Genomic DNA, 13,006 nt, shown 5'->3' on the forward strand with positions numbered 1-13,006 from the left:
AACGATGCGTGAGCTTCGCTGAAGAGATGAAAAATCAAGTGAGTCAGCCTTTTCGAGCTACCTTTATAAGGCTAGGCCACGCCCGTTTCGGCGGGAAGTGGCAAGGAGGGCGCGAAGCGCCCTCATTGGTCTGATGTTCATCAGCCCTCGCTCGATAGGCTTATGCAGTTGCCGCAGAGCAGCCAATGAGCGAGCGAGCCGTCTCGCCTATGGCTGTATGCTGCTGCAAATGCGCTTTACAATATTACAAAATTAAGGATAATTTTTTGCTTCAGTATTTCGTGAAAAGAGACTTTTCCCGCAGCGTCTTAGCTAAGACGCAGTACGAGAGAACTCTCGTAAGAGAACCAAGGAGTGGCTCTGTAAGAAGCATATCAAGGTTCTGGCGTGGCCTAGCCAGTCTCCAGACCTAAACCCAATAGAGAATCTTTGGAGGGAGCTCAAACTCCGTGTTTCTCAGCGACAGCCCAGAAACCTGACTGATCTAGAGAAGATCTGTGTGGAGGAGTGGGCCAAAATCCCTCCTGCAGTGTGTGCAAACCTGGTGAAAAACTTACAGGAAACGTTTGACCTCTGTAATTGCAAACAAAGGCTGCTGTACCAAATATTAACATTGATTTTCTCAGGTGTTCAAATACTTATTTGCAGCTGTATCATACAAATAAATAGTTAAAAAAAATCATACATTGTGATTTCTGGATTTTTTTTTTTAGATTATGTCTCTCATAGTGGACATGCACCTATGATGACAATTTCAGACCCCTCCATGACTTCTAAGTGGGAGAACTTGCAAAATAGCAGGGTGTTCAAATACTTTTCCTCACTGTATATATATATATATATTTTTTTTTTAGATTTCATTCATAAATCAATGGTAACAGCATTAATGTTACAATGTGATGTTGGTTCAACATCATGTTTGCACTCTCAGAAAATGAAACACAAAAACTATAACTGACTTAAAGCCACACAGCCTGAAATCAACTGCAAATAAAAGACAATAAATCTCTCAAGATCTCAGCAAAAGTTATTTTAGAAAATTAACAGAGGTTTAGATGTCGATGTTTTATTGAAAATGTTTGGTCACCATTATGTTGATCAGTGTTTCCTTTAGTTGGGCAGTTTGACTCTTAGCTTTTATGTGAGTTGGTGATCTTTGTAACAGTGTGTACTAAAACACAAAATTTATTGCAAAGATAATTAGAAACAAATACAATCAGTTGAAATAATTATCAGCATCATAATTAATTAAGTTTGCATCTGACCAAAAGTGGTAATTAGTTATTAAAAAAATGATATTCACAATCACAAACAATACATACTTGACACAGATCAGGCATTCAGAATTTTTATTTTTAAAATACATCAAAGAAAAAAAATGTAGATACACACACAGACATAAAGAATCAGCATATGAATCTCAACAATGGTGACATGCTGCAATGCATGTTGAGAGCCACCATAGTATAAAACTATATACTACATATTTAAATATCTAAATTCTGAACATTTGATCTGATGCAAGAACGCAATAACCACTATAGTTCAGGGGTAAAACTAGAAAACTATTCTACTAAACTGTTTCACCTGATGATGATAACGATTATTATTATCATTATTATTATTGTTGTTGTTGTTTCTGGCTTTCTTTACATCAAATTATGTTTTGGTAAACATTGTCACAAAGATCAGAAACACACATAAAAGTCAAGAATCAAACTGTCCAACTCAAGGAAACACTGATCACAACAATGGTGACCAAACATTTTAAACATCAACTACTAAACCTCTGTTAATTCTCAAAAAAAAAAAAAAAAAAAAAAACTTCTGCTGAGATCTTGAGAGATTTATTGTCTTAGTTTATTTGCAGTTGATTTCAGGCTGTGTGGCTTTAAGTCAGTTTCAATGTTGTGTTTCATTTTCTGAGATTGCAAACATGATGTTGAACCAACATTATAACATTGACTCAACATTGATTTATGGATGAAATTTCAACATTTTTTCAACATTAATTGCTGGAGCAAAAGAGATGTTGATTCAATACAGTTAACATTGACACATTAACATTATTTTGATGGTTGCTGTCTATCTGGGACCCTAATCAAACACACCTGAACCAGCTAATCAATGTCTTCAGAATTACTAGAAAGCTACAGGCAGGAGAGTTTATCAGGGTTGGAGCTAAAATCGGCAGGAATTCTTGGATTAGGCACAAGCTGAGATTGGTGATCCCAACATTATGTGATGAGATCATAGTCAGCAAGACTTGATCACATTTTTGTAGGCTTTGTTTCTGCCACAACAAATGTATCTTAAAAAACACAGTTACAACAGTTAAAGTAAAACAAATGTTAATGTCAAGGGTCAATAGCCCAACTAAAGCAAACACTGATCTCCATAATAGTCCAGGCAAAATAGCGTTTTACGACAGACAAATTGTAAAAGAATTTTTTTCAGCTTAGATAATTTCTATGAGGTGTCCAGAACAACATACTAAAAGTCCTAAGAAATCCTAGTTGAGGAAATATGTTAAATTCTCATCAATCCGAGATGTGTGCCAATAAGGCCAGGCAACAATACACCCCAATGGGGCTATTTTTTTCCTTTACTCTTATCAAAATGAAACTTTACACAATGAAAGTACTCATGAAAAGTAAAAAAATTTGCATTACAAGTTTCTTTGAAAATCTATTTGAATATGCAAATGAGCTATACACTAATCGAATATGCCCAAAATACACCCAAATAGGCTTAATTTTTTCCTTTACTCCTACCACAATAAAACTTTACATAGTAAAAGTATACATGAAAAGTAACTTTTTTTGTATTACAAGTTTCTTTTGAAATGAATTTGAATATGCACATGAGCGCCACACTTATTGAATATGTCCTAATTTGCATATAGGCAGAAACACCATTCATATCTATGACAAATAAATCGGCTCAATCTTCATCCAATCATCCTACAGCCAATGGGTGATGGCAATGCTGCTTTTAGACTGGCCTCTAACCTGAAAACTGCCTGGCTTGGTAGTAACTAAACATATCCTATTCAATGTGATCACAGTCTCTTTCACGGGCATCATTTGTAGTAGCCTATTCACAAACTGTTTGCTCAAGCATAGCGTTTTCTTAAATATATCGGTAAAAGAACCACTTAGAAGGTTGTGGTTTGAAAATAAACATTCTGACATAAACACTCTGTCAGCTATGCTGTTTACTTCTGAATATTATATTTTATTCACGGCCATCAATTGTAGTAACCTAGCCTGCTCCCTGAATTCAATGCGTTCACAGTCTCTTTCACGGGCACCAAACCAACAATTACTAAAAACACACACAAAAACTGATTTTGCACGGGCATTTTGCACTAGTAGTTATTAAAAACATCGTTAAAATAGTCCAAGTGACTACAGTGGCTCAACCATATGTTTATCAAGCGACGAGAATACTTTTTGTGCGCAAAAAACAAACAAAACTAACGACTTTATTCCACTATTTATTTTCTTCTCCGTGGGACAGAGTGACTTCACGTAGTGTTTTAGCGTAGCGCTTCTGTGTTATACGTCACATGCATCACACACATGACCAGCGTCGCCCTATAGTGAGCCTACGTGGTGACGTGCAACAGACGCGCTGCGCTAAAACCAAGCGGCAACATTCTGATCTGAAAAATGAAGCCTACCCGGAAGTGCGAAAAATTGCAAAAAATCGAAAATCCGCTAGAGGGAGGTCCCAAAAGGGAGCAAATGTCCATAGCCCCCATGTTAAAATGTCCATTTTCACAGCATAAATTCATGTTTTTACAAGTTGGTCCCATGGACATTTATTGTATTTTTCGATAGCTTCCGAGTGCCTCACAACTGTGAGGGGGGTGAATTTTTTTCTAACTCGTTAGTTTAGATCGTATTTAGATATAAAATATATGACAATAAGGGCGTGGTTAACTTTGAGTGACAGCTTGATTGACAGCTGACAAGGCAGCGCCACGGAGAATGACAACATAAGAAGCGCCATTTTTTAATACAGTTGACATATAATACTACTGTTCCTGTATCATGAAATGTAGTTTTAAGAGTTTTTCAGGTGAGAATGTAGTTGTTTAAAGCTCAAATCTGTGGTTTATTTAAAGATTTATGAAAATTTTATCCAGTTGATCCAGCAATGACCGGGCGCTCGGCGTTCATGTACACCGCCTGGAGCAGCCTGTCCTCGGCTAGACGTTCTGAGGTTTGCTGCTGACTCTGGCGTCTCTGTAGTGGTTAAATATGAGACATAATTCGTCTTGTGTATATCTTACGGGCGATTTTTGGTCTCGTGAATCTATAATTTTTTCCCTGGGCAATCGTTTTGGCTGAGGGGAAGTTTCATTACTTTATAAGCTATTTAACTTTACCGATGTATGGTTAGACTAGAGCGCTGACTTTGTATGTTTGACTGAATTGTTTGCTTTATTTGTATAGCTTCTTATACCTTTTACTTATACTTTTATAATGGCTAATATTGATAAAACTGAAATTTAACAAAAAGAGACTGGGTTGAGTTTTGTCATTTTAAATTTTAATACAACGAAGATGATCTGTAATGTTGTTTACTGCAAAATCTGTTGTTTAGTACAAATGCACATATTGCCTGGACCATAAAATGTTTTATATTCTTATATTATATTTAAAATGAAAAGAGGCAGGTTTGTGTTTTATATTTAGTTTTTTTCATAAATAGGCAAACGTTATGTGCAGTTGAATATAATCAATATGCGTTGCCTGAACCACATTTGTGTGGCTATAATGTTTAAGATTTCTTTAAATGAAAACGAAAAGAGTTAGTATGGTGTTTTATAACATATTTCGTTGCCTAAAATATAGAGAGATAACCGGAGTAGCAGAGCGAGCTGAGTGACACGCGCTGCGTCAGAAGGTGGGTGGGGTTAGGATTTCCCAAGATTTTCCAAGATGGCGCCGCCCATACCCCCCATAAACGGCTTCAAACCCGTTCTTCAGAAAGTCTATGGGTGATGTCACAGACGCTTTGTCCATATTTTTTACAGTCTATGGCTAAAACACTAGGTGAATTCACTCAAGGCCCAGAGAGAAGGAAATGAATAGTGGAATAAAGTCGTTATTTTTGTTTGTTTTTTGCGCACAAAAAGTATTCTCGTCGCTTGATAAGCATATGGTTGAGCCACTGTAGTCACTTGGACTATTTTAACGTCTTTAATAACTATTCTAGGCCAGCAAGTGAGACAGCTCTCAGATTTAATCAAAAATATCTTAATTTGTGTACCGAAGATGAACGAAAGTCTTACGGGGTTGGAACAACATGATGGTAAGTAATTACTGACAGAATTTTTATTTTTAATTTTTAGTTCAACTAACCCTTTAAGGTCAATATAAGTGTTTTTGTGGCAAGTGACCCAGGTAAGTGTGGCAACTGGCAAGTGACTTCAAATTGATCGTGTTTATGCATAGGTTAACTTACTGAATGGACATGAATGTGTTAGTTATTTGGCCCCTTTTTTTCTACTTGTGACTTTATGGTTTCTTAGTCTGATGCCATGTTGAATTCCATAGATATAAACAAACTGCTTCGTTGTGTCGCATAGACGTCATCATCGTCTTGCTGCTCCCTCCCCGTTCTGTGATTGGTTCCCTTTTTGAGGGGAAAATCTGGTCCATGGTATCCAGGCTGCCTAGCAGCGTGAATAAAATCGCACTGCGCTCAAGGCAGCATGGGGAAACCCAGGCTACCATTAGGGTGTATTTTGGGCATATTCGATTAGTATATTGCTCATGTGCATATTCAGATTCATTTCAAAAGAAACTTGTAATACAAAAAAAGTTACTTTTCATGTATACTTTTACTATGTAAAGTTTTATTGTGGTAGGAGTAAAGGAAAAAATTAAGCCTATTTGGGTGTATTTTGGGCATATTCGATTAGTTTATAGCTCATTTGCATATTCAAATACATTTTCAAAGAAACTTGTAATACAAAATTTTTTACTTTTCATGGGTACTTTCATTGTGTAAAGTTTCATTTTGATAGGAGTAAAGGAAAAAAAATAGCCCCATTGGGGTGTATTGTTGCCTGGCCTTATTGGCACACATCTCGGATTGATGAGAATTTAACATAACTTTCCTCAACTAGGATTTCTTAGGACTTTTAGTATGTTGTTCTGGACACCTCATAGAAAATATCTAAGCTGAAAAAAATTCTTTTACAATTAGTTCTATTTTTGGCTCCAAAATGAGTTACTTTGCCTGGACTATAATGGTAACGTCAAATGAACCAAAACAACATCTAAACCTCTGTTATATTGATTTATAAAAAAAAAATATATTCTCTGTGACAGCAATCATTTAGAAAATTCAGTGCTGTTATCTTGGCAAAAGGAGATTGCAAAAAGTATTTAATAAAAGGGTGCCAACGTATTTTGGAGAAAAACATTTATTTCATAATGTGACCCTGAGGACAAATACTGAGGAGGAATTTTACTTTCTGAACCTGGACTTGGAGAAAAAGAGCCAAGCAGAAACACAAGACTTCAGCCACAGTCTGATGAAAAGATGAATTTCAAGATGAAATCAACTCAAGAGAAAAGAAGACATTAAATCTGTGAAGATCTCAGCAGAGGAGGATTAAACAAATAAAGTGAATTGAGATCAGGTGATGATGGTTATCTGTTGATGGTTTTATAATCATCATGAAATAGACTGATGCACTGAGGTTTTTGGAATCTAACAACTGTGTTGATCCATTAAAGGGGTCATGGACTGGCTTTTTAAAAAATTGTATATTGTTGTCTGAGGTCAACTTATGACGTTCGCTTGGTTTTTACATTCAAAAACATCAAAATGAATAAGTAATAGGCTATTTTCTACCCTAGTTTTGAGCCTAGCTTAAAAAACGCTCGGTTTTTATGGGCGTGTCGCATTGAAGACTTGGAAGTAAACGCCCACTGCTGTGAGTGGATAACAGTTTTGCATATTTCTGTTTGGCAAGCTACATCCTTCATAGTTGGACTCTTCTGTGACTGATTAGACACGTGCACATAATTATTAGATATCAAACGATCTGTAACAATGCAATACTAGCCTATCAGATAAGACTCACATAAGTGTGTTGCACCATTCCTGTCGGATCCAATATAGAAGGCACAGCACCGTTTTCTAATCTTAATCGATCTGCAAATCCAGTCTCGACCTGTGTCTTGTTTACAAAACAATCCTCAGTGAAATGAAGCGAATAAACGGACAATGTTTTACCCACATCAGCTGGAACGTCATTAAAAATAAAGTTTAACCATGCATTCCTATTGGAATCCAGAGGAAGCTTATGCAGCGACTGTCTTCTTCCACAACCAGGCACTGCACAATATTTTGTAAACGGCATGTTTATTGCTCGGTAGCTCGATCCGGTTTGTCATCACGAGGTAGGCCTATGTTATTTAGCTATGCGTGTAATGCGCGAATCGGTGGGAGGGGCTAAACCGGCCGTGTTGAAGTAGGCGTTGATCTTCTTCTGCGGGGGTGGCAGTGTTGCCAGACGTACGATAATTATCGTATTTGTACGATAATTTTGACCTCTGTACGATGTACAATCAATAATGACAAAAAATCCTATAATGTACGATAATTTCAGAACTGTGTGACACTTCAAATGATGGTCGTTCGTTGTAATCATAGGGCTTCTATACTCATTGATCTAGCTGTGGATTCTACGTCTACCGGGAGAAGAACGTGAAGAGAGAGGGAGCAAGAGACCTTGCGTCACGCGTGTGTGTTAGTGTGCCTCACGAAGCGCATGTAAGGACCCAACCATCAATTTTAAGTGCGGGCGGGCTTTTATCAAAATTCAGCTGCATAATTGTTTCATGTCGCAATGCATGCTGGGAGTTTTGTACTATGCTGGTTCCCAGCATGCATTTCAGCAAGGTACTTTTGATTGTCACCATTGTTGAGATTCATACGCTTGATTGTTGATGTCTGTGTGTGTCATCATAAAATGACTTTTTCGTGCTCATGTTAAGTCTTCTAACTGATTGTTATAATATTGCCAGATCTCATACTGCACAGGGTTTGTGATGTGAATATATTAATGGATTAACACAATAGACCAACGCTACTTTTGCGTCATCGAAGGGTAACGCCCCTTTTTGGGGGAAAACAAACGGATTCCCCTGAGAACAGAACTCGCTCGCTCTAGACCTGCAAAGTTTCTTGATAGCAAAAATCGCACAAACATACACTCTCTTTGGTCTATTCAGACATCTACCACTATCTCGTGGAATCACCAAGTAAGTAGCCTATTTTTTTTTTTTTTTGTCATTAACACACTCACAGTATGACAAACTCATAGACTGTAAAAAATAGTACAAACTAGACGATGAGGCCATGTCAAGAGGAGTCGGTGGTTTACTTGGATCATATTTCACTTGATTTAAGCTATTGACATAGTTTTGTTGTCGACTAGCTATAACTTTAGAAAGACGAAGCTGCTAGCAGCTACGTGATTGACGTTAGCTCTCACTAGGCACGCTACCTTGGCTGTTAACTGATTTTACTGTTGAAATAGTGGCAGGCTAGGACTAAAGTGGACTTGGCTGGTTTCTGCTTGTGTCTAGAAAGTGCTAGGACTTTGAAAGTTGTAAAAAGGTTTACAGTGTACGGCAAAATATGTATGGGACCTATGTATGGGGCATGTTTTTCATTGTCTCTACCCCACATAAGGTACGGACTATTTATGTTTTTAGCCTCTGACATGATTGTTCTGATTACAGTGTTTGAGGGTTTCTTACTAGTATAGCTAGTCGACAACAAAACTGTTAATAGCTTAAATCAAGTGAAATATGATCCAAGTAAACCACCGACTCCTCTTGACATGGCCTCATTGTCTAGTTTGTCATACTGTGAGTGTGTTAATGACAAAAAAAAAGGCTAACGTTACTTACTTGGTGATTCCACGAGATAGTGGTAGATGTCTGAATAGTCCATATTTGGCCACTGCGTGGGGTCATTAATCCAGTTTTCGACCATTTCAAAGGGACACCTCTGTAACTCCCTATCCAGTAGCTTCTTTAAATACCGCTCACGGTCCTCGGCCGTCAAAGAGAGTGTATGTTTGTGCCATTTTTGCTATCAAGAAACTTTGCAGGTCTAGAGCGAGCGAGTTCTGTTCTCAGGGGAATCCGTTTGTCTTCCCCCAAAAAGGGGCGTTGCCCTTCGATGACGCAAAAGTAGCGTTGGTCTATGGTTATATTCAAAATATATCAGTGATTCATGATGATTACAAAGCCATCAACTGGTAACCATCATCACCTGATCTCATTTCACTTTAGTTTTCTTTGCTGCTGCAAATGTGTTCGACAAACACACTGTCACAACGGCCAAAGATGACAAAAGATATAATAAGAGTTAAGAGCTCAACTAATGGAAACATGAATCACTGTTATGGTGACTTCAAATGAAACACATTAGAGTTACCTCTGTTAAATCTCAATACAAACTTCTGTGGACATCTGCCAGAAATAAAGTCAGTCTGGTTAGTAATAAGTGGAGCTGGTAATGCTGTTTGTGGAGTTGTTTAATCCTCCTCTGCTGAGATCTTCACAGATTTAATGCCTTCTTTTCTCTTCAGTTGATTTCATCTGAGGCTGTGGCTGAAATTACTCCATATGTAATATACACAGGGTTTTTTTGGCTACGAAAAGATCCAGTTCTGGTTTATTTCTTTGCTCTTGGCTGACATGTGGCATTGCTATGCAGAGGTGTAAAGTCCAGGTTCAGAAAGTAAAAGTCCTCCTCAGTATTTTGTTCCAATCACCTGGATTTGCTAATTCAGACAGGAGAGAGAACTAATTAGTGAAATCAGCTGACTGAGTTCATGGGTGGAATAAACATATGGCAGGACTTTTACATTCTGACCCCTGGACTATACACCTCTGCCCCCGACAGGGTGATGAGGTCTTCCATCAGCCTGAAGGGGGTTATTTTGAGAGAACCACCGGCTTGATGTACATTATCCTGCTTATTACACGGTTACTTGCCACATAAGTAAATTATTAGATACAAAATATTGATTTGAGTCTAAATATTTGATTAGCTCTTTAAACGCAAAGCTTCCTCAGAGAGAACAGTTGCAGTACTACTGCTATATAATGCAGACACTGCCACCATCATTATATCCTTTCTATGAAAACACTTGGGCTGTGTTGAGGCTGCATTTTTTTGTGTTTGTAAGAATAGTCGTTACTGCTATTTTTAGCATTATATTGATAAAGAGTCTTCAGTCACAGTGCTCAACCAGGTCCAGTAACTCGGTGTTGCTGAGACAGCCTGTGGTTATAGTGCTGGTGGTGCAGCTGCCTTGCTCTCATTTTAATAAAAGCAGAGTCTTAACTCAGTCAGAATATTTAAATTTCATCCTATGAAGTTTTTACAGATCTCCCTGTTTTTATTAAGCTGAAGCTACTGCTATTGTCAACTCAAGCTACAGTGAAATGATGAGATGATAGTGTACCTGTGTGGTGCCATAACCATAATAAGACTGTTGTCTGCCCAGCCAGTGCACTGCCTCTCCTGCTTTATCAAAGTCTTTGGACTTCACAAGTGCCAGCACAGCATAGGCCGTCGCCTCTAGAGAGTGATGATGCTGTCCAGGGAAAGTCCAGAACCTACCGGCTGATTCAAACACTAAACAGGAATAGAAACAAGTGTGGAGATGAAGCTGGAGCGTTAAGGGAAATATGTTACCACTCACATATGCTGATCCAGACCATCAAGCTTTATGCTTTGGCTAATATAATAATAATAATAATAATAATAATAATAATAATAATAATAATAATAATATGTTTTATTTATATAACACCTTTCAAGAACCCAAGGACTGAAAATGTTAAAAGCCCTACCACCCACACTAGAAGGTCAGAACTTGGGTATTGCAAGCGAATTCTCAGAACTCAATCTCAGAGTACGGACAGAGACATAGAGCTGACTTAAATCAGAAAGTTAAGAAGGTGCCAAACAATGATGAGCCTTAAACTGATTACAATAAATAACACGGAGCCAATGCAGTTGCTGTAGGACAGGAGTGATGTGGGCTGATTTTTTTGTATATGCACAGCAAAAACTCCTGTGTTAAATTAACTCTCCTGGGAGTTTATTTGACTCTACACTCAAGAGTGTTAAAGTGTTAAAATATGAGTGTTAACCCCCAGAGGTCGGCTCGTTTTTTTCTTATCAGTGCAAAAGAGACTCAAAATACTCTGTTGATTTTGATCTTACATACTTGTGTTATACATCATTCAAAAATGTTAAATGTCTTCTTTTATTTGTGTACACTCATAATAAAAACAAAATGTTGTGTTTTTCGTAAAATAAAGAAAATAAACATGATGTGCATTCTGCCGTCTCTCTCAATGAGAAACTCATTCTGTAACGTGACAGAAAATGACAAAAGTCACACAGACTTGAAACGCATGTCTATACAACACTTGGGGTCTCTATTTTTAAAGTATGTAAATTATATAAAAAAACAAATATTCTCTGTTTAAGTAATCCGTATGAAAGCAGCGGCATGTACAGTTTCTCAAACGCGTCCTAATTAACTCTAATGTGACCACGCCCGCGCGCACGAGCGATTGACATGCAAATGATCCATGCGGAGGAACGCAGACCTGTAAACGCCTCATCACCTCAAAACAAAGAATCAGAAACTTCAGTAACTTACTCCTCTGCTTTTCATCGAGTTTGAAAGACTGTGTTTGTGCTGTGCTGTGCTGTTTACCTTGGATTTACCTCAGAAGAACGCGATTTGAAGATGAGAAGATTTTTAAGGTAAGACACTCAAAACCAAAATAAATAGTGTTCCAAACAATCACCGACAGGGGTGGGTGTTGTGAGGTTTTCGCGTGCAGCCGTCATAGGCAGCCGTGCACAAGCGCAAAACCTCACAACACCCACCCCTGTCGGTGATTGGTTGGAACACTATTTATTTTGGTTTTGAGTGGTGGTGAAACCAACTGTTTTTGTGTGCAGATCTCAGAGCCTAGGCTGCCTACAGAGACACGTTTTTTTGACGGCCTGCTTATGGGGTGGGCAGCTAGCGGATCGTTAGGAAAGATTAGATGAATGTGATCATTTATGTTTGGGCCTGAAATCGCTGATACAACCTTTAAACTGGTGGTGCCAGATTAAAATCTATGTTATGAAATGAGATTATAGCAAAAACATGAAGCCTAATATCGTACATGTATATGTATCTATAAATAGACAGAAACATGTTGAAATGTGAACTAGACTGGTAGGCAACCTTTCAGTGCTAAATGTATACATGTCCAACACAAGGATATTTTTATATTCTATAATAAAACACAGCATGATAAAAGCAGGCTAGTATGAGTGTATACTATGGTGAATATTATAATGTTTAGAACCGTGATTACTGTTAAAAACTGTGTTTGTGGATATCTGCTGAAACGTAGACGTATAATATGGCAACAATAATTAGTTTAATAGTTTTGAGCGGCTTGATCGCTTCAGTAAATGTTATCTGCACGCGTTTGAAAAGCAAAATGCGCCAAACAATAGGCTTCATTTTTTTTACACCAAATGCTTATTTTCGTTATGACATTATGAAATGAGATTGAAGTAACATATGATAATCAATATATTTTTCTCTAGTGCAGTGTTAGTGTTCCTTTTTAACGATTTTTAGGCTATTGTTATTATGTTATTATTGTTATTATTATGCAGCACTGCAGTCTATGCCATGTTACAACAAACCTGGTGTTCATTTTATATATACACTACTGTTCAAAAGTTTGGGGTCAGTAAGATGTTTTAATGTTTTTAAAATAAGTATCTTCTGCTCACCAAGGCTGCAATTATTTGATAAAAAAACAATAAATAAAAACAATAATATTGTGAAATATTATGACAATTTAAAATGACTGTTTTCTATTTTAATATATTTTAAACTGTAATTTATTCCTGTGATCAAAGCTGA

The 13,006-nt window shown here is 37.4% G+C and overlaps 1 protein-coding gene across 12 annotated transcripts in view; it reads right to left on the bottom strand.

Moving 5' to 3' along the window:
• LOC311077813 (complement C3-like) overlaps positions 1-13,006 on the bottom strand; it is a 501,390-nt gene that overhangs the window by 386,075 nt on the left and 102,309 nt on the right. For 6 of the 12 annotated variants that reach the window (XM_084106439.1, XM_084106438.1, XM_084106437.1 and 3 more), the window contains exon 29: positions 10,517-10,689. The exons of the other annotated variants lie outside the window; for them this stretch is intronic. In XM_084106439.1, the coding sequence (XP_083962565.1) occupies positions 10,517-10,689 (173 nt within the window). The remainder of the gene's footprint in view (positions 1-10,516; positions 10,690-13,006) is intronic. 12 annotated transcript variants of the gene reach the window in all.

This window comes from Abramis brama (genome assembly GCF_963993115.1).
Source record: "Abramis brama genome assembly, chromosome: 2".
NCBI classification, from domain to species: domain Eukaryota; kingdom Metazoa; phylum Chordata; class Actinopteri; order Cypriniformes; family Leuciscidae; genus Abramis; species Abramis brama.